This window comes from Anomalospiza imberbis, chromosome 2, assembly GCF_031753505.1.
Source record: "Anomalospiza imberbis isolate Cuckoo-Finch-1a 21T00152 chromosome 2, ASM3175350v1, whole genome shotgun sequence".
In the NCBI taxonomy this organism is placed as follows: domain Eukaryota; kingdom Metazoa; phylum Chordata; class Aves; order Passeriformes; family Viduidae; genus Anomalospiza; species Anomalospiza imberbis.
Window position 1 is genome coordinate 17938192 of NC_089682.1, and position 22569 is coordinate 17960760.

General features: G+C 39.6%; 1 protein-coding gene across 7 annotated transcripts in view; it reads right to left on the minus strand.

Annotated features, from left to right (window-relative positions):
- The window catches only part of GLRA2 (glycine receptor alpha 2), a 121528-nt gene that overhangs the window by 28099 nt on the left and 70860 nt on the right, over nucleotides 1–22569 (minus strand). For all 7 annotated transcript variants that reach the window (XM_068180027.1, XM_068180023.1, XM_068180026.1 and 4 more), the window contains exon 8: nucleotides 362–511. In XM_068180027.1, coding sequence (XP_068036128.1) covers nucleotides 362–511 — 150 coding nt within the window. The remainder of the gene's footprint in view (nucleotides 1–361; nucleotides 512–22569) is intronic.

A 22569-nucleotide genomic window follows, 5' to 3' on the forward strand; every position in this document is an offset into this window, starting at 1 on the left:
TTCTGATGACAGCACATCTGGATAATATCATTCCTCTGTCTGTGTCATTGCATCCAACAGTTCCTTATCCACTGGTGGTGCCACAGAGTATCACAGTATTTGCAAAGGTCCAGCTGCCTCAGCAGTTGCATGAAGAGAAGAAAATTCTTGGTGACCAATTACTGATATTTGTCGGTAACTTCATAAACTGCAAATGAACCCAGCAGCCAATTATGAGCTCTTTAACAACGTGTAAATCACTCAAAAGGAAACTTTAGAAAAAGACTCTCCTGGAAGGGCAAGAACTAAGGTAAGAAATCAGCTGCACATGAGCAGGGCTGTCAGGGCACATTCAATCACCCTAGGTAAAGAGCAGCTGTACCTTGTTTTGTCTTCTTTGCCTTCTTCGAAGCCTCAGAAACTCTTTGTGCTGCCGTGAAACGAAGTTGACTGCTGCATATTCCAGCAAAGCAGCAAAGACAAAGAGAAGACACACGGCCATCCAAATGTCGATAGCTTTTACATAAGAGACCTAGAAAGAAATAGGACACAGCATGTTATTTCTCAAACTATTTCCTAAGCTGAAGATATCGATGTGAAAAAAATAAACACATTTTTGCACAGCATGAGTTCCATGAGGTGGGTTTTTCTTGCTCTGTGTTTTGATTTGTTAATTCATTGGCTGATAAAAAATACATAATTCAACTATTAATGAAAATGAGTGTCCACAAAGAATGCACAAATGAGCTATTGCCTTTAGAGAAAGATTAGGATTACTTTAACAAAATACAAGTGTTCTTATATTTGCAATCAAAGTTTGGAAAAAAGAATACAAATGCAAGATATTATAAAATACCTACTGAAAAAAAAATGTAGAAAGTTTATAGGTTTCACCTTTTTAAATTTTTATGAACCAATTACCATAATGCTTAATTAGCTATATTTGGTATCCACAACCTCAAAGTAAACTCAGGGTATTCTATTGTATGGGCTGATACAACTTTACCAATTAAATATTCCATCCTAGTTGCTTGAGACCTTTACCCAACATCTCTATAAGAAAAATAAATCTTTGTAGATATTATCTACTAAAAATACCCAAATACCAGTTGCCTCTCTTCTAGTAAAAATCTATTCTGATTTGAATTGACTGGTCCACAATAAAATCAGATATATTACAGCACTGCAATGTCACAAGATGTTTATCATATTACCCACACTGGGCCAAACAGTAGCCAATTAATGAGCTACACACTTTGCATATCAAAGGTATATTCTCCATCGGTGTTTGGTTTCTGCCTTTCTTTGTAGTCTTGCAGTTTTTAAGCAGAGATCTTATGATTAGGTAACAGCAGGTTGTCTCTTGTTTATCAGGTTTTACCTCCTGAGTGGAATTACAATTATCTGACTTAATGTCTACAATGTACATGTGAGCTAGTTGCATAAACTACTTTGACATAAATAAATCAAGGAATGAAGAAGAATGGGCGTATCTAGGATGCAAGGCATTTGAACTGTTTTACATGTCTTCTCTACAATGAGATTAATAACACCCAAATAGAGTTTCTTCTTCTTCATGTCTGTAAGGAGGAGCTTAGAACACCTCTGTAGGCAGAGGCACGCGGGGCTTTACACAATTGTCTAAATAACGGCATCATAAATTGACACATTAGGTACCTAGCATCCATTTGCTAATTCAGCAGAGGACAAATCTTCAGTATCTCACATTAACCAGTGCCCTGGAGATGTCTCAGATACTCAAGGTCACCTGAGTTTGACAGAGACCCATGGCACCCCCATACAGATGAATCAAGATAAGCAAAATGGATTGAAAACCCTGAAACCTAAAATATTATAAACATTTAGATAATAACCTGCAGGCAAAATATTTCATTGCAGTCAAAACATATAGTGGCCTGAAAAGGCAGCAGAAAAGGATGATGTGTTCCTTACATTCATGTTAAGGAGACCAAATCTCCACTTTGGGAAACTCCACTTCTATCCTTTGCACACTATTTTAAATGACCTCACTCTTTTGGCTGGCCAACCATTTCATGATGGAAGGAATCACACCTCTAGGTGTAAATTGCACCTCTAGGTGCAAATAGATTTTCCTCCTCTTTGCCATGTGCTTGAATAGCATCATTTTTCAAAGTCCATAGAACTTTTGTTAATGTCAAGTGGAATATACTCCACTGTGTGCTTCAGCGAACAATATGAGCAGAGGAACTGGCATTTAAAGTGCAACAGAAAGGATACAGAGCTTCATCCTGCAGATCCTGAACACTGAGAAGGACATTTTAGAGGAGCCAAGCACTGTTATTCAGCCTGCATCAGAGGAACATGCCGTTCAGTTGCAATAGTGCAGCTCCACGTGGCAATGCCCACCATGCAGCTCGCACAGGCTGACATGCAGCATGAAAGGCTGTGACTTTCAATTAGATACACAGCAGGTATGTACTTCACTCCCCCACATATAAAAAAATTGTATAAGTTACATCTTTACTGAGCAGCTGTGAAAACCAGAGAAAACTCAACAGTGTCCCAGACACTCTGTGCCACAGGCTGAGGCACAGTAGGAATCAGCCACTGTAATTTGTGTACAATGCAGCTGAGATTAGGTTGTTTGCTGCTTTCCTTGAAGGGGCAGTTTGTTTCCTTTACAAATGCCCTTAGGAAATGTATTAAACATGAATAAACAGCTGGACTGTGCCATCAGAGACAGCACAATACAAGGAGCTGAAGTCAGAAGAATCAGCATTTCTGACTGTGCAAATCCTGTCCTGGTGGGCCTAAAGCAGAGAAGGCAAAATGATAAAGGAAGCTGTGAGTTAGTTGTCCTGCCACTTACACTGTGCTACCATAAATGGCATCCACATAGCTGCTGAGCCAGCTGGATTATTTTAACTCCAGCCCGCTGGGCTGGAATCAGAGAATCATGATATCCTTGGCAGACACATAGCTTGTTCTATTGTTTGGCCAGTGCCACACCATGGCACAGCTTTAAATGAGAAATCAGCACCATATTGAAAATAAATAAATGGTAAAATCCTGCAATGAGTAAAAGCTGACACCTTTGTTTTCAAATCAGTTTCTGTAGTCAACCTATGAATCCTCAGTATATACAGAATTGTGCTGCTCAAAGCCTAGAAACCTATGGAATTTTCTGACATGCTCGTAGAAGCTGGAGTCTGCAAAACTGAGTAAATCATGAAAGCCTAGACACATCCATTGCTCAGGCAGGTTCTTCCATTAAACTCAAACAGTCACTCAACATTATCAGCTAGGGGGTTTTCCCCAAATCATAGTAAAGCATTAAAACTCATGTTTGTTCAACTCAAAGGCTTATAGCATTGGATTTGGTAAGGACTCATCAAACAGTACTCTCCAGCTTCTTTAACCACCATGTCCATGCTTCATGCTCCATACTCTATACATGCTGGGTACATATAGTGAGTGCAGACTGGTTTTTGTTGGAGGTTTTTTCTCACCTAACTTAAAAAAGACTATGTACATGTGGAGATTTTTTCAATTAATGCTAAGAAATAAGCAATTTTAGGAAAAATTTCTTCTAAGTGGAGCATGGATATCTACACTGTACTCTAAAAAATGCCAGTCTCTCCTTTTTGACCAAGACTGGAGTTGTGGAAGGCTATTTCAGGTATACATGTATGTTTGATATACACTAACTTTGGCCAGATAAAGCCTATGAATTATCTCTGTTAGCCAGTACCTTGATGTAATCCTAATCAGAGCAGAGCAGAAAAGAAATGACCCCACATGAGCCTTATGTAATAGAGACTGTTACCTAAGCATTTGCCACCTTTCCTATAATTTCACTTGCAGCACAGAATCCAGCAACAATACAAATTACGAGTTGACATTATTAAGCTAGCATAAATAAAATAAAAAATAAGTGGGGTTGTTTTTGAAAAGTAGACCTTGTAAAACTTCCACTGAAAAGCCTGTAACATTGACAGTACACTGGCTCCATTTACTATAAAATACTTTAGAAGTGGATATTTGGAAACTGCCTTTTTCAGTGTTATCATGTTCAGAAAGTTCAATAAGATTTTCTTGTCCTTTTCTTTCTTTAAATAGCTGCTCCATTTTTTACTGCATGTTGCCAAGCTTCCTCCCTAATGCTGTTTGGGAGGAGGGTATTTAATGGCTTCCACCAATAAAACCATAAATTATATCAATTATTCAGATGCTTTGTAAATGTTTTAGGGCCAGCTAATGAGGGAACTTTTTCCGAATTAGGGCTGTCTGCGTTAAGAGCCAAGTATGGTAAAGCTAAGTATAGTAAAAGTGACAAAGCTACTTCTTTGCCTTCATAATTTTCCTCATTTGTTATTTGGCCATACCCACTATATAAAAAAAGAGCAGCTTGTTCTTCATGCACTGCTGTAGCATCACTGGCCCCAATGAAGTTCCTGGAAATGAAAGTACAAGGAGAATTACACTGTTTGTGAAGGACTTGAGGGGATTAAACCTTCCACTTCTCAAACTCTTCTTATTTTGTCACTGTGATTCTCCCACAGCTCTCGGGCCCCTTTCAGCACAGTGCCGTGTGTCACCACCAGAATGAAGAACGCCTTTCTGGAGAGAATCCAGGGGAAAACATGGTCATGGGTCCTACAGCTCAGCAGCTGTCATTTGTTGACATTTTTGAATCAACCCAAATGTGAGCTCTGTTTTTGCTACAATGCCAGTCTCATGAGAATCCAGACAACTGCTTTAACTCTCTGATTCTGTCAAATGAATGTAAAATGGAAATAAGGACACATCCATCCTCTCCCAGAGTTCTGCACTGTGAAAATAACTTCAATATGCAGTCAAAGGTACTCAGTTTGTGTTAAAAAACATATAGTCACTTATTTTGGTAGGTAGAATCTTATGAAAAAATAGCTTTTATTTGATTTATGAAGTCACAAACATCTGTTTTTACACAATGCCATATTCTAGGTGAGGTTTTTTAAAGAATAAAATTTTCAGCTACCATGAAATCTTACAATTTGAAATTAACTTCTCCCATGCATTAAAATAAATTGTTGGAGAAAAAGGTTTCAAAGAATTTTTCAGACTGGAAAGATGGAAATAGAACAAAGTATAATTTTAAATCAAAACTGAAACAAAAGTTACTTTAAATGAAAAGTGGGCAATTTTCAAAACAAAACAAGAAACAAGGAAGAAATTTTTAATTTAAACTGGGTGAAAAAAATACTACTACCTTCCCTCTGTTATTCATATTCCATATGAAAGTGTCCACCTTGCTCAGCAGGGATTCACAAGTTGTTCCAGCCACCCAAAATTGCCTTTTTTTAGTGAATAAACTAATTTTTGCTCTATTTCTATTGCTGCTTCTGCCAAGTCATGAGATGCTAAACCTCCCACTCACTGCTGATGTAGAAATAAATGCTGACTGCATCCAAGCCAGGAAATGTATGGGAAATATTTATGGTTTGTTTTTCCTTCAAAGATAAAGGGAAATTTTCTTCAAGTTTTGAAGAAGATCAGCGAGTTAAGGTATTTCCAAAGATGTTCAGAGAGCCCCCTGGGCAGGGGCCAGAAGAAGTGATCACAAGCATGTAACAAAATTCACTAGTAGGGCTACTAGCAATTTTTTTTTTGTGCTAACCATGTAAAAATACAGGCCTGGCTTGGGAGTGGTCACAGCTACCTCTGTGCCAGTTCCATCCAATTCCCACTGAAGAGAGAAAGCAAGATGCTCCCCAACTTCAGAGTGGGGCTGGACCCAGAAAAACTGCAGGAATTAAAAATAAAAAAAAAAAAAGAAAGGCGTAAACTTGTCTTCCAGGTAAAGCCACTTTAGAAAAGCAATACAATATTTATTTTTAGCATGGGCAGTGTCTATCGACACATTTTGATCTTTCTCCTCAAATGGCGTATTTCCACCTTTGAAAAACGTAATACCATGAATACAAAATCAGTTTGCAAATTGGTGAAGCCAATACTGCTTGGGCTTTTTTCCCAAGGCCATATGAAGTTTTGGCACACTCATCATGTGTCATTTTGTGCAATCATATGGTTTAGTTGCCTTGTGTTTCCCATTTGTGAGAATTCATTCTTTCTGCACAGTAAATTTAAGACAGGATGTAGCATTTCCACTTCATCCTGCTTGAGCAGGGAGCTTGGACCAGATGACCCACTGTGCTCCCTTCCAATCTTACCCATTCTGTGAGTCTGTGATTCAAAAGCCCTCAGCTTCTCCAAAAATAGTATGACTATTTTGCAGACAAAGAAAAAGAAGTCTGAGTGATAGCTTAAGGCACTTTTTCTAACGGAACAGGTTACAGCTGAGAAAACAAAGGCTTGTGATTTGGACAGATAATGGTGCTGGTGCTCAGCTTGGGAGCAAACTGTGAGATTTTCTTGTGCCTTGATGATGCAAGGACAGGCTGACCTCTACCAATGACCACCAAGTAACACTAACTGAAATTATAACCAGGGTCAAAAGCCCACTTTTACAAATTGATAGTCAACTGAAGGTTGTAACACTTCTAAGATGACAATAATGTCTGGAAATGACTCATATCTCAGGAGTTCAAGCCCAGCTCAGACCACTGCAGAAATAGTTAACAAAGTATAGAAGTGAAATGATAAATTATTTGGAAACTGGGGGTTCTGGTGGCCCCACCCAAGAACTGTGTTGGGTTCATGCCTTGTAAACTATGGTAGAGTGGAACTTAGATTAAGCAGAGCCTTAGCCCCCTGTGGAAACAGATTGAAACTATAGAAAAAGGAGAGGGGAAAAGTGAATTTTTCTCTGCTCATTTTTTATTATGACTTTGGCATGCACCAGGGCACTGCTGACTTTTCTCATTGCCCTGATCCTGAAAAATGCTGGGGAGGAACAGTTTGGGGACACCACCTCTCCCACCAGCTCAGACACATCTTTAACAATATGTGTAAATAGCAATTTGTGGTTCTTGCAACTCTTCAGCCTCGTTGCCTCTCTCTGCCCTCTTGATGAAAAGATTATGGCTGAGCTGGCCAACAAGTGTGTGCTCTGCAGGAGTTTTGGAGAGCAAGAGGCACCTCACACCACCCAATGCCATGGACAGAGGCAGCACTGTTTGGTCAGACTTCAGAGAAGCCAGTAACACCCACAGTCTGTGCTTGAGCTGTCACAGGAATAAACCTGCAACTCCAAACATCAGCTTCTCATCACCTGTATTCTGAACATCTTTGCTCTTTTCTTTGGTCTCACTTTGTATGTTTAGTCTTCTTCTGTCTTCAAGAAATTGGTCTTGAATAAGCACTTGTAACCATTTGACTAAGTATTTTTTCCCCTTGAAAATCAACCAGATTTCCAATAAAGCTTTCTGCAGTCAAAGGGAGAAGAAATATTCCTGCCCCAAGAAAACCTTAGAACTTTATGCTCACACAGGTTACCACAGCCCTACCATCTTAGCACATCTCAGTGCCCTTCATTTGGTTTGTAAATACAGCAAGTTCATATTGGCAGAAATAAAATAAATAATACCAATATTTGTAATGTTTCTTGTGTATGAACCAAAGAAAGTAATCAACAGATTGGTGCAGCCATGGTGATCAGTTTACAAAGGTGACAAATAAGGATTGATGTCTCTTCTACAAGGAAGCAGCTTCTTATTGCTAAGTAATTGAAAGACATTTATCACACAGAAACACCCCCACACATGAGCTGAGCTCAGTGCAAATTGAGAATTATATGTGGCTGCATTAAGATACAGGTAAAAACATATCCTGTCAGCCCTTGCAGATAGATGATAATGTCAGCCTTGGGTCTTGTTTACAAGAAGAAGATTTGGCTCTTCCTTCCCAGTGAAATCAACAGATAACATTTCTTTAATGTCATTAAATGCTCACTTGAATATTTGGACTCTAAGTGGTAATTTTTTCAGTGGATGACAGCTTGATAAAAACAATCACTAAGGAGAAAATTTGAGAAATATTATATGTTTGCTAGCAAATACCACCAGCCTGATCTTTGGACAATGTCATTAAATTCATAAAGAGAGTCAAATGCTGATATTGACCAAAGAAGCATTTATATTTAAGATTCACTTGAAATCAGAATTCAATGTGGTATGTATCTGAGCACAGCAGAGTGCCTACTTCTGTAATGCTAGCTTTCCTGCTGTGATTATGCTTTTCTGAATTTTTTTTTGTTAACTCAGCTTTAGAAAACTCTTTTTGCTTGTAGATCCAAAAGTTCTTTAGTTGTCTCAGGTGAAAAGTAATCTTCATTCAGCTGAGCCACAGCCATGCAGGTTCAGTTATTACCTCTGCCATTCAGTTAGGAAGAATTGCACCAAATTGCATTATTCACTGACCTTTGAAGAGTTAACTGACTCAGTGCATGACTGTTATCAAATAACAAGTCAGGATTTCATTTTTGCAGCAATAGGAACAAATCTCCTCCCTCCAAGTAAAGCAGGTAAGAACCACAGAAGTGGCGTATGTCAGGGTAGCTACTGTGATCAACTGTAAGAACATGTGCAGCTATACATACATATTCAGATGTTATTTCTTCATTGGATAGCATGAAAATTGTGTTAAATCTCTTCAGAACATTCTACACCATCTTCTCTGTGCTGTATTTCCTGTTGTAGTCATAACCAAGTGAACCACTAAAAGCGATCTGATTCACTGAACCAAACAACAAAAACCTAAAATTAAAAAAAGGATACCTAGGGAAATATGGCTTTTTTCTTCCACTTTTGGTCTCTGCTGTTTGTGAAAAGAGAGTTAATTTTCTAATTCTTCTCTAAGATCATACTCCTAAATTCTGGATTTCCTGGGACTTCCAGCAATGTTACCTGGTGGGAAAAAGCAATTGTTTATTTTTATGACTGCCAATCTCTCTAGATTAGAGATGGGTAAATCAGAGTAAACCTTTGGTCAGGGAAAATTGCTTTATCAATAATAAATATAAGATCAGACTAAAAAAAAAAAAAACTGAGAGTGGGATGGGTCATTACATTACTCAGTAACTCCATATACTTCTTTCTTGACTATTAATTGCTCAGTTACTTACTATTACTGAGCCACTAATCATTCTTATCTAGCATATCTTCTGGCTCTGGAGTCTGAATTGCTTCTTTCATCTGATTCAGCTGGAAGGGGAAAATGCTTTATATTTGGATAATTTAAGCAATTTGTGACTGACAATAATGGTATAATAAATAGATCTGCATATACAGTCCATGAAAGTTCTTTTGTCTTTTTCTATTTCTTCTCTTTCTGTCTTTGGAAAAAAAAAAGTTTTGAAATTAAAAATAAAAACATTTGTAAAAAGAGATCTTGAAGCTGAGTTGATGCCAAAGAAAACAGGCTCCAGCAGGATAATATGGTCCAATTCCAATTGTAAGTGTGAGTGAGTCACATTTCATGTACAGTAAAGCACTTAAGGAAATGCAGAATTGAAAGAGGATGTATAATGGGAATAATAGAATATGGCAAAGGTGAGAATGTATGTTGAAAGAAATTGATGGTCTGAATATTAATAAACACAAAGAAAGAAAATAGGATAAAGAGGGCAGGTTAGAGGAAAGGAAATGGAATTCAGATAAAGGGGAATGAACAGCAGCATTTAGCAAGATTCATGCAAAGATTTCTTTTTTTAATTTAACTGAATCATTTCCATATCCTAAAGGGATCAGCACTGCTGCTTTAATGTAAATGTACCTATCACACACCCAAATTATCTCGAGCCTGTGGGCTCAGGACCTGGGATCAACACTGTCTGTGGTGAAACACAGGTGGTGGAACATGCCCAGACCTCTGGTTTTCACCTCACTTGGGATGTGGAGGAAGCCAAGTGATCCATACTTTCCCATGGACTCCTCCAACCAAGGACCTGCCTGACCCACTCTTGGGTCCCACAAACCAGCTAGAGACCATCAACCTGCACCACCTCTTTTGGAGAAAACTCTGGGCCTGACGGCTCCTGGAGAACCAGGCTTTGTGGTGCACAGACTTGCATAGTTTGAAACTACTGGCCTGTACCTTCTTCCTAGTGATCTTTTTAACTTCTTTTCTGTAGTACTTCCTAATCAAGATCTCCCTGTCCTTTCCAGCCAGAGATGTCTGATCAATTGATACTGCTAAGTAAATTATGCTTCCAATACCTTTGTGGAAGATCAGCCCTGAGGGAAAAAAAAAAAAAAAAAAAAAAAAAAAAAAAAAAAAAAAAAAAAGGCAGGAAAAACCTGCAGAGGAACACATCATTGCAGGCTCCCTTTTGTGTTCATGTGGAACCAGCAGGAACACCTGCAAGGACTCACAAGGCTACTTAAGCACAGAAGAGACACAGTCACCTTTCATGCTTATTTTCTGATGCAGCTTTTGATTATGGTAATAACTTGATGGTCTGCTGCACAATTGTCTCCTCAGTGATTCAAAAGACATAAACAAAAGTGCTGATTTAGAGTAAAAATTGGTTGTCACAAATCCTGAATCTTTCCTTCCAAGCAGAGTCTTGTACTAAGGATTTGTTTGCTGTTATGTTTTTCACATAATTTCATTTTCACCTGAGCTATAAATCTGAGAACTTTCTGACTCATACTGTAATGTTGAACTGTCTCTAGGACTCTGATATCAAGAGCTTTGTTCAAAACAGTGTCATCACACATTTCACTCAGGCTGAGTAAAATCATTTTGAGTCACAATAGTTAGGAACTCAGTACATATATATAATCAAAGCAATAACTAAGAACTTCATCGCTTCTCACGGAAAGATGTTTGTGCAAAAGCCTTTTATCCATGCAGTTTCACGTGTGGAGCACATCTATATTCCCTTCTCAACTTAACTTTGAGCCAAAGTACTGGACTTTCATAACAGGAAAATTCTTTTCTGAAGATTTTTTTTTTTGTTTAGCCTGACAGTCAGTGTTTACTCCTATGAACTGCTCTTTTTTTCCTCATCTCTTTTCTAAAGCCGTGGTGCCTACATTGGTTCTGTAGTCTGCACCTGTAGTGAAAGTAGCCAGAGACTCTCCAAGGAACCCCACACCACTGAGCACCAGCAGCACCCACAGCACCCAGTACCAGTGACAGAAGCAATCTGGAGCACAGATGGAGAGCTCTTTGAAGGACAGCACAGGCACCTCTCAGACTGCTGCTGGATGGCCCTCGAGGTTCAAAGCACTGCAGCACAAGGAAAGGGAATGGTTTTCATGCCAGTCTGATACCACATGCTGAAGGCTTGTTGAACTCTGTTGCTTCATGGCAAGCAAAATCTTGATGCCAGAATGACTTCATGATACTGACAGATGAATGTTCACCTTATGAAAAGGCAGGAGACAACCAGGAGGGAGCTAACAATCCTGGAGGGAGCTACTGAGGATATCACCACTGCTCAGTGAAGATTCACAGAGAAGATTGCTCATCTGTGCGGGAAGTAAGGACCAAATAACTTCTGGGTTTTTTTTATTTCTATTTGCAAATGCATAGGGTCTTGCATATGATGCATTGGGTTACATTCTTGCTACAAGAATGGCATTGTAACTGGTGGTATAGTCCCTTTACTTCTCTTCATGCGTGTGTTTGTGTGTGTGTATTCCTAGTTTGTGTCATATACTGTGGCTGTAAAACAGTAAATAGATGAGGTTGAACCACCTACAAGGAGGAGAGACTTCTGTATCCTTGGGGAACTGCTAATCCTGCTCAAACAGAGAAAGCTGAAAAGGCTTAATGATATGGAATCTGGAGAAACTGAACTGAGAAACTCTCAGAGATGATGGCCAAAATAATTTCCTGAAAGCCCAGAGGGGACCAAATTGAGTTTTCTGCCACTTAAAATCATTGGGATGGCTGTAATTGAGGACACAGTAGGTGGGAGGAGAGCTGTGCATAAACTTTTGCACTCCTGCTTAGTCTTATCTAGTTGCTCTGACTTCTGCTCATTAAAAAAAAAAAATCTTGTTTTATTCATGTTCTGATGAAACATGGGTAATTTTTAAGTTCAGCTAAAACTTTTAATCTCTTGTGGCACCTCATTGTGAGAAGAAGGTAAAGGGACATCAAAGCTCTGGCTTGGGATTGTCCCTCTTGCAAAGTCACAGACTTGGTGCCCCAGAGCCTGTTTTCTGCTGTCCCTCTGATCGTGGGGACACCCGGCACAGTCACTGCACAAGCCCAAGCTCCCGGGGCTGGGCACAGCACATGTCAGAGGTGGGAGAGGAAGGGGAAAATGGAACACTTTTTCTGACTCTCAGGCAATTCTGGCATGCTCAGCTGACTTGTGTAACTTAAAAGAAGCTGCAAAACCGAGTCAGCCTACGCAAGAGAAGAAAACAGCCTACATATAAATAACAACCTATATAGCTTCCCTCTGTCAGTTCCATAAGTAGCTGGAGAAGAACAAAGCTTTGAAGTGAGTCATGTTAACCCCCACCCCCAGTCTCTCTTTCTCTCTTAAAGTTCTAAGGAAGCTTAGAAAACACATTGGTCAGAATTTTAAGTCATGAAGATCAGGATCCAGCTATAAGGTTTTCAGGAGATTTTAATGAACTGCCTAAGCCAGGAATTCTATCTGCTTAATTGGAAATGAACATGTATCTTTCCTGAATCATTCTTTGAGCATTTGCCTTACTGGTAAGTTTAGGGTAATAGTAGCTCACCACCAGGTTTCTTCTCAGCACTAAATATTCTTACAACATTGTAAGAATACAATGTTCCTGCTACTAACTTAGATGTAGGAATTCACACCTACATCATTTATATCCACTCCATTTCCATTATGACTCAGCACATATTACAAAGCTTTGACTCCTTTTAGATCAAAAGAAGAGTCTGCTGGTCCTGTACAGAAGCCTGGATTGTATTGCCATGTTACCCAGTATTGACATTCAGTATAAATAAACAAGTATTTTGAAAAATCCTACCACTTAGTAACTCTAACCCCACTATCAAGTTTCTGAGGAGAGCCACACATGACTAGAAATACAAAGAGACACATTTCATACTATATTTAAGAGCTCTCTTTCAATTTGATAAGTTATTAATAGATGTTAGAAATTTCATTTACACTTGCTCCATCATGTTAGAGCTATGGGGAAGTACTTGCCTGGCTGGTGAACCCTGTTACATGTTTCTCACATGAACTGATATTTAATCAGTTGAAATTATGGTGGAGATAGAAAATAAAACAAACAAAAGAAAATTAGAGAACTGTTTTGCATAGAACATCACAAGTTACCAGAGAGTAGATTGCATCTAATGAGACTCAGAGACTAAGGAGTATTTCAAATTACAAGTGTTTCAAAAAAGGAGTATTTCTCTGCCTCTTTCCTCTGAAAGATTTTAATGATGAGTCTTAAAGAAGATAGTCTGCCTGCTTCTCAATGAGTATATGCAATGTAGGGAAATATTCTTAGCTCCATTTTACAAATAGAGAAATTAAGGCATGTATATGGTAAGTACACTGCCCAGGTTTTCAGGAGGAGCCCGTGGAAGAGCTCTAGATCCATGTTTTAGAGTTCAGATCATCCTTCCCAAATCCACATTGCTGACTGTTCCACAGAACTGCCTAAACCCAGAAGAATTTTCCTGAGGAGACTCTGCATCATCAACATTCTACAAATGGCATTTTGCAAAAAATGCATTTCTGTATCACTGTCAGACACAACAGGAGGAGAACGAGAGATAGGCAGGGAAAAATGTGTAATAATAGTGCCCACTCCTTCTTGGCTCTTGTTGTCAGCTTGGTTCTGGACATAATAAAAAGCAGTGAAGAGAAATCAAAACAGATTTAGGTTTTTTCAGAGTAGGCCACACTCATGGGTAAGGTGAGGGTAAGGCAAGGGAGATGTTTTAGCATATGCTATAGCTGCAAGAGAGATTTTTGCTTAAGTTGCCAATACAATGTTTATATTGTAAACATATATGTCAATTTTGCAGCACTTACTCTGCCTAAAGTGTACCTTGAAGCTAAAGTTATTTCAGCAGCCATGACTTTGATCGATTGCATATCAGGAAGCTTAAGTGCAGGAAACTCCTACACAAAAACACTTTAAAGTACGGAAATTAAAATTTAAAGGCTGCTTTTCTAACATGCTTTGTGTGCCAGAGCAGCCCAGCCCCGGTCTGAACTGTGAGGGCAGCAAGGAGGAAAGGCATCACAGCCACTCAGTCCTACTCACACAGGTCATGTCCTAGGTACAAATTACCTTAAGTGGTGTCAAGGTGGGAGGGGAGCAAAGGAGCAGAGCTGGCAGAGCTTCCTGCTTCTAACAAACCCACATCTGTTTAACATCCCCAGCTGCCAACTAGCTGCAGAAGAGCTTAGAAAAAGCCACAAGCAGGGCCTGATTCTCCAACAAATATGCGCACCACATTCCTTTTCACGCACATCCCATCAAAATCCATCAGTGTCATTCAGTCAATACTAATGTGCTTTTACCAGAGGAAGGGGTGCACAAAGCATCCTCAAGCAAAAGCTTCTTATCCTTAGTGAATACTGTCAGAGCTGCCCTGCACATTTGGCAGTAGTCATTCCTGCACAGAATGGTCTCCACAGAGGATCTACTGAGCTCTTGGGAAGCTCTCTGCATTCTTATCTGAGGGCTGTTATTTTTTGAGTACTCCTGAATATATCTTCAGAAAAACTGAAAGTCAATACTCCTCTTGGCACTGGTGTTGCCACGCAGCAGGTGCATTGGCACAGATTTTCCATTGCTACAATAAAACCTCATAATCTCTTTCCTGAGGAAAATAACCCACTTTTACAGGGCAGGTGAGTTCTCATGACTGCATTAGGTCCAATGGCCTGTAAAGTAATTTGCTGTATCATAGTATGTTCCTTCTTTCAACTCGACTGAAGCAATGTTCCCCTCTTGGCCTTAACAATCCAGTTCTCGCAAGTATTTACTCTTTTCTTTTTCACCCAGTAGCTGTGCAAAGGGATAAAAAATTACCTGGAGGGAAGTGTTTGTTTCATCTTTCCTCTCTATCCAGTCCCTTTGATTGCAGATACAGAAAATATCCAAGTGCTTAAGTCCAAACACTTTGTCCTTGTTCAGCTTAACTCTGCTGCTTAACTCTGGAGATAACTCAAGTTCAGTAGGTCCTTCACTGTTTAACTTCCAACATTTTCTGGGCAGCTGAGTTCTGCTCATGCCCAGAATCCCCCCTTCTATGTGCAGGGAGCTATCTAGCTCCAACCTGGGTCAAACATGATTTGGGAGCTACAATAGGAACATATAAGGACTGTGCACAGGAGTTTATTCAGAGTCCAGCAAGCACATACTGACAGCCTTGGGCCCTTTAAAGAAATGCCACAGTAACTGCAGGAATAGTAAAACAAAATCACGCCAGTCTTTCTCCTGGAAGATCTGTGGTACTAGCACTCATCAAGAAAGAGGGAAATACACCTTAAATGCCCTTCCAAGCCTGATAGGATATTAGTGCATCTCTTGTACCTCCCACAATACAAATAGTAGGCCACAAGCAAGGATGGGAAGAGAAGGGGTTTTAAAGCTCAAATGGGAACTGTTCTGCACAGAAAAGAAAGCAAAATTCCTGAATTTTGTTTCAATGAAGAGGAGAAAAAGAGCTATGCCTTAGTTGCCTCTTGTATATTGTCACTCACTGGCTAGAATGGAGAAACATTTTATTTGATTGGTGAGTTATTTGCTCTCTGTTCAAGCTGCTGTCTAAGGAAAGGTCCTATGTGAATGATGGGGGGAGGATTCAGATCACCATTTGAACAGACAGGGAGCTCCAGGGAAGACTTCAAACCATCCACTTTAGATGTTGATTGGCCATAGGGATGAATTGGCTCTCTAGAAGTATCTATTTCTGCCCTCTGAAGAGGAAATTATGATAAAGGATACTTGCTGGCCAAATCAATTTGAAAAACCAGGTTGTGCATTGAAAGGGGGGAGGAAGGGGAAGATAGAAATATAGGGGAGAAGAATCCAATTAAATTAACTTGGGGTTCAATTGAGAAACTACAAAGCCAAAGGGTTCCCTGATTCACTCTGTCCCCTCTTCTTGCTGTGAACAGTCTTTTAATTGGAAGAGAAGGTCCTGGTTTTTATACTGGTTTGCCTATTTATCTCCAATGCTTAACAGAGACAAATATTATTAAAACACATTTTGGAAAAGCCTTTCAACAATGCCATTTATTTTAAATATTATTGTTTAATAACTGATTTTCCTCTGGTAATTATGCTATCTTTAGGCTTTGGAGTTTTTTAATCAGTGTTTTCCTGTGGCTTGGGTGTGATTCCTGCAGAAGCCTTGTAATAACCAAATAACTAGGACAGTCTAATCTAATAATTTGTGCATGCATATGATGTTCAGGGGGATTATTAAAGTTATTTTCTCACTAAAATGTTATCAGCTTAGAAAGCTGAGCTGTTCCAGGCCAATGGCTTTTTATTGCAAAAATTTTTAATACTGTTGTATGCACCAGACTGCGGTTGCACATGTTAATGTCATTTATTCCATTGATTTTGCCTTTTGAAAGGAACCTTGCTGGTCCCTATTTTTGCTTAAAAATATCCTAACAACCAAACCAATTTTGCTCAAATGGCAAATGTTTTCTGAAACTGAAACTGGAGTATTTGTTTAGACTAAAATGGTTGAATAGGCTTTATTTGACAGGACTTGTTATTAGCTTAGGACATGAAGCCTTGAGAATTTCTTCTGCTATAATAACATTTTATTTCAAGCCCCCAGCACAACTAATTTAAATGGTTCCAAGGGTAGAACATAATCAATTTTGCAACCAAGATGGAAGTCAGCTCCTTAGTAATAATTTCCCTGCAGGATAAAAAAAGTGATAACAAAACAAACAAGAAAATAAAAGACAAAAGAAAAAAAATATACATCATGAATGCATTTAGCATTGCTCAGACTTTTTTGTTCTGCTGGAGTAGTCTAAATTTCAAAGCCACCTCCCACACATATATATAATATTTAGAAATACAATACATCCTTAGATGTTGCATTCATTGTCATAGAGTTTGTTCCTAAATAAGGAGCATTTTGCTACAGAAATCAAGACTACATCAGTATTTTTCTGCACTGATGATTCATCCTAAACACCGAAAGAAAGAGCTGGTATACGATAAAACAGGAGCACAGGCAAAGGGAAAGAGATAAAGATATGGGCAGACAAATGTCAAATACTATTCAGTTGCTTGGGCCATGATATACACAATATGTCATGACTCTGCAGTTATACATGCCTCATAATTTTCATTCGAATGATAATCCTTCTTGGTGTAATTGTAGCAAATATAGTCATGCTGCAATTAACATTGTATCCATTATTCTTTCAGTGAATTATTTTAAGACTTTTTTTGTTTAAGTTTCAGAACCCACACTAGGAAGGCTTTATTTAATCAGCTAGAGAGACCACAGCAAACTGTGACAAGCCTTTCTTAGATTCTCTAAGGAGACAAAGGCTTAACCTGCTGTTCATATAACATTGCTATTTGGCTTTGATGATTGCAGAAATAATGATTACTGCAGAAAAGTTCAAATGAAGCATTGCTTTCTAACATTCAGTTGCAGCTGAAATGTTGGCCCGTTCTTTTGAGAGTGTTTGTTTAACAAAACCTCTTCTTAAACAAGGTCAGCAGCAAATGCAGTAGGGAAAATGAAGATATCTTTGGTCCCTGAGGGCTCTGGGGATGTGGGGACTGGTTGCCCTGACCAGTCTCCAGCTCAGTTCGGGCTGTGTCATACATAGGCTGTGGTCAGCCAGGTCTCCTGCATGGACCCCTGACCAGTGACCTGTGTTACAGTGGGCCCTGCCACCAGCCTGGCCTCCAGCTGTCCTTGGTCCACCGGCTACACAGATTCATGTATTAGTATGCTCAAAACAACAAAATTGAAACCATCAGATTGTATAGTTAGTTGGTTTTGGTGGGGTTTAAGATGCACTGCATTAAAATCAAAATGAAATTCAAGATAATTAAAAAAAAAAAAGGAGTCAGGATTATATGATTTTGATCCCCTGATATGAAACATATGAGGGGTAGTGATGAATATTTATACCACTTGTAACTTTTACAGGAACATTTATATATATATATATATATATATATATATGTGTGTGTGTGTGTGTGTGTGTGTGTGTGTGTATATAAATATTCCTGCAAAAGTATATATATATATATAATGTGAAGTCATTGCTTTTTACTGGACAGTTCAACTGTATCAAAAAAGGGGAATGTCAGCAATTTGTTAAGAATATGAGCATCATCTTTCTAAAAGTAGTCATTGGTCACAAATCTGGGGTAGAATATAAGAAGTTCCAAACAGTTCTGCTAGGTAGAAGCTTTTTTTTTTCTTTTCTTCTTTACTGGGCTCCAGCACAGCAGAAATTTTCTGTTAACTCCTGTGAGCCTGACAGAAATCACATGTGTGAAAAGAAGTCTTTACTTCAATTTGTAAGAATCTGGTGTAGCTTCTTTACCTGATCTTACATTTTCTGGCTCACTGAAGTTCCCTTTCGATCAATGCCAATGTCATTTCTAGACTCATCTTCATTTACACGTAATGGCAGAACATCCTCTCTCAATTTCTATCCTTAAGCAACGGCACAATGTCCATGATTTTTGTTTTGTACAAGACTAGAGATGACTACTTTGAGAAATGCAACATAATATACACATCACTTCTTTTGTCCTGCTCAGACAAGTGAAACAACATAATGCTACATCTGAGAAGCCTGGTGCTATGGTAACCTGCCTCATGAAGCATCCCCAGGAAGCCCCTGGTCTGCAGCAGATGGGAATCAGCTAAAGTCTCCAGCAACACACAGTCTCCACATGAACACTCACTGAATCCTCGAGTCAGTGCCCAGCTGCACTGCAGGACTTCAGCTTCACAGCTCACATGCTCCCAAATGAAACACGGCTACACTTGGACAGAGGAGGAACACTCAGCATCCGACACAACAGATTCTAACAAAGCCAGCAAGGTGACTTCTGACAAGTGGAAGCAACTTCAGTTTTCCCTACATTATTATTTTACATGTTTTCAATAAGTAATTTTTAATTCACTGTTAATTAATTTTCCATTATATTTTCCATGTAAAACATGAGATTTTCCTTCCAAAAAGAGATATGAAGAGCTTGAATCCCTTTTAATCTATATTTGGCCAACACAAGAACATGCTAAAACCCCTAAGCATATCTTGTGTCTTAGCAGCACCACAGATGAAGAAATGCTGTTTAACCTTCCCCAACCCCCAGCTGGCTCCTTCCCTTTCAAATGTTGCATTTATGGATAATGATCTCTGAGCTACAAGAAAGCCTTGGTGCACTTCATACTCCTTGCACTGAGACACAGAGGGATGGGGACATGGAAACCACCTGATCTTGGAGACACAGGAACTGACCATGAGTGACAGGACAATTTGGCCACTCCCAAGCTCGCCGGAGCACAGTAAGATTCCTGAGCCATCATCAAAGGGCTTCTGCTCTCTACCAAAATGAAGTGCAATGCTTAGCAGACTGATGAACTGTCCTGTGCTCTCGGGGTGTAAAGAGAAGCCAGGCAGCATGGTCTGAGCAGGACCACACACTGTCTCCACCATGTGCATACAAATCAATCAGGAGGGCAAACAGGATTCACCTCTCACACCATTCACCCTTTTTTTCCATCAATCAGAGCAAATGACCAGGTGCTTATAAGCCACAATCCTGTAAACTCTTCTTCCCTGCAGGTGCAGCAGGCCCAGGAAGTGTGTTAAACTGCTTGGAAAATCCTCTTCTAGCCCAAGCCTACTTGGCATGGTGAGCACATGCACTTACAAAATGTCACCATTTCACACCAGCCAGTTCCAAGAACCTGCATTCTCCCTGGGGCTCTGCAATTTTAAAACACTTGAAATGTATTTCTATTGTGTTTACCTCTCCATTTTCACATCAAGGGAGCCTGTCAGCAATTTGCTGTGGGGATGGGTCCTGTACAGAAACACTAGAAAATCACCTGCCATCTTTGTCAGCTCAGTGCATAACAGCCCCCCAGGCCAAGCACAGCTCCGTGGTTCTTGCTCTCAGGACAAGGCAGAGCTGTAGCTTGGCCACCTAAAGGTGTGTGTCTATAGGGTGCTGTAGGTGCCTATAGGGTGTCTATAGGGTGGCTGTAGGTGGCTATAGGATGACTATAGGGTGTCTGCAGGTGGCTGTGGGTGCTGGCTGCACCACCTCAGCATTCAGCTTCTCCCTTTCAGGCAACGGCAAACTAGGCAGGCAACCCATACAGCAATTTTGTCTCCTGGGAATGTGCAAACTGGCTTCTGTAAACCACAGGTCTGACCCAGAATTTTTCTACGGGCCCGTTCATTGTAGCTGGCAGTGTTTCAGAAATAAAGCCAGGTTTTTTAGTGAGATAGTGATGGAAGACTAGAAAATTCCTGCCCTTTTGTTCCTCTGTGGAGGAGGACAAACCTGACCCTTAGTGATACCATCTATTTTGTTGTCTTGTGGAAAAGTACAGCAGACAGCTCTAGGTTTAAACTTGCTCTATTCCCATCTATAAATCACTCAGATTTTGAAAGGATTCTTTCCAAGAAACAAGCTTCATGTTACTATAGGGAAAATGCTACGAAAGTGCCCATGAAGTAGTGTTCAAAAAGAGTTGTATGTATCTATACACTCATGTTAAAGAACCTTAGAAATACCAAAGTTTGTGGGCAAAATAAAAGCATTCTTTCGGTTTCTTTAACAAAAGGGCAATCACATTAAGATTCACAGCAGGGCTTCTATTCTTTTAGGTTTTTACATGAGTGCATGCTGAATTAAAAGATCAATGATGGTGTCATTGGCACTTAATTTGCAAACACTTTGTAAGATGTTTCTTGCATTTTGTGTAAGTATTTTTGCATGACCCATGTATTCAATGTGGGTGAGTTGTGGGAAGAGAAAGAGTATGACAACTCTATAATCTCCACACAAAAATAAGAGTAATAGGCCAAAACTAGTTATTCATAACTCGAGAAGGGCAAGAAGAACTAATTTATTCTTTACCAGACTGATTCATTGTTTTTTTTTTCCTGAAAAATGTCTTGCTGAAATTCTCGCTTCAATCTTGACATTTTTACTGTGTTCTAATCCTGAATTAAAAAAAAATAAGTTAAAATCTGCACATGCTAACATGATGTAATTTTGCTGGATATCATGGTTAGTCACTGTCTTTCTCTGCCATGACTGGTATGTGCCTTACAGATAACCAGACCCTTGAAGGGTGGCTATGCAAGTATCCCAAAATGTTAGTCAAATTCCAGAAGACCAACACTGATCACAGTTATGTTTTATCAGCTTCAGATAAATATTAAAATAACTAGCAAGTTTCCAGTTCTTTCTCATTAACTCTGCCCTGACAGAAGACAGACTGTCAGCTCCATCATTTGGAGAACATCCATGTGTGCCATGCATACTTCCCAAAAATGGAACCTGGTTAATCACAATTTAATGGCGTGACTAACCTGACTCAGCAGACTAGCCAGTAATTTTCAACATTAACTGAGAAGAACTTTGTCACCTATTTAACCATAATTAGCTGACATGATACTGGATGTTTCGTTTCTCAGAAGAGTCAGTCAAGCAGAGCATTGCATTAGCTAGTTTGATTTTTGGGTCCACATTCAAAGGAAAACTGATGTCTAATCAAGAAAACACATACACAGTGTTTCTCTCGTTTTTCTTGTGCATCTTATAAGGTTTCAAACTGACACATTCATTTGAAACCACAGTAATCAGCACACTACTGACTATGTGAAAACATGCAACATGTCGGAATGTCAATGAGGGCAAAGAAATTCCTTGGATATATTGCAACTTTGAGAGTACCAGTTTCTGGAGTAAAGACACTTATAACAAGGTGTCTTTATTTCTGAAACATTGCCAACAACAATGAACAGGGCCCTTAAAAAATTTTGGCTCAGACCTGTGGTATACAGAAGCCAGTTTGCACATTCCCAGGAGACAAAATTGCTGTATAGGTCGCTTGCCTAGTTTAACACTGCCTAAAATGGAAAAATTAAAAGCTGAATGCTGAGGTGGTGCAGCCAGCACCTACAGCCACCTACAGCACCCTATAGACACACACCTTTAGGTGGCCAAGCTACAGCTCTGCCTTGTCCTGAGAGCAAGAACCACGGAGCTGTGCTTGGCCTGGGGGGCTGTTATGCACTGAGCTGACAAAGATGGCAGGTGATTTTCTAGTGTTTCTGTACAGGACCCATCCCCACAGCAAATTGCTGACAGGCTCCCTTGATGTGAAAATGGAGAGGTAAACACAATAGAAATACATTTCAAGTGTTTTAAAATTGCAGAGCCCCAGGGAGAATGCAGGTTCTTGGAACTGGCTGGTGTGAAATGGTGACATTTTGTAAGTGCATGTGCTCACCATGCCAAGTAGGCTTGGGCTAGAAGAGGATTTTCCAAGCAGTTTAACACACTTCCTGGGCCTGCTGCACCTCCAGGGGTTTTAGGTATCTCCCATTGCTTCTATCTCCATAGTTACTATCTCTCTACAGGACTGCATATATTGGAGCCTGCAGTATGAAAACATAAGAAGAGTAAATGTGGAACCCCTATATTTGCAGTGTGTGTT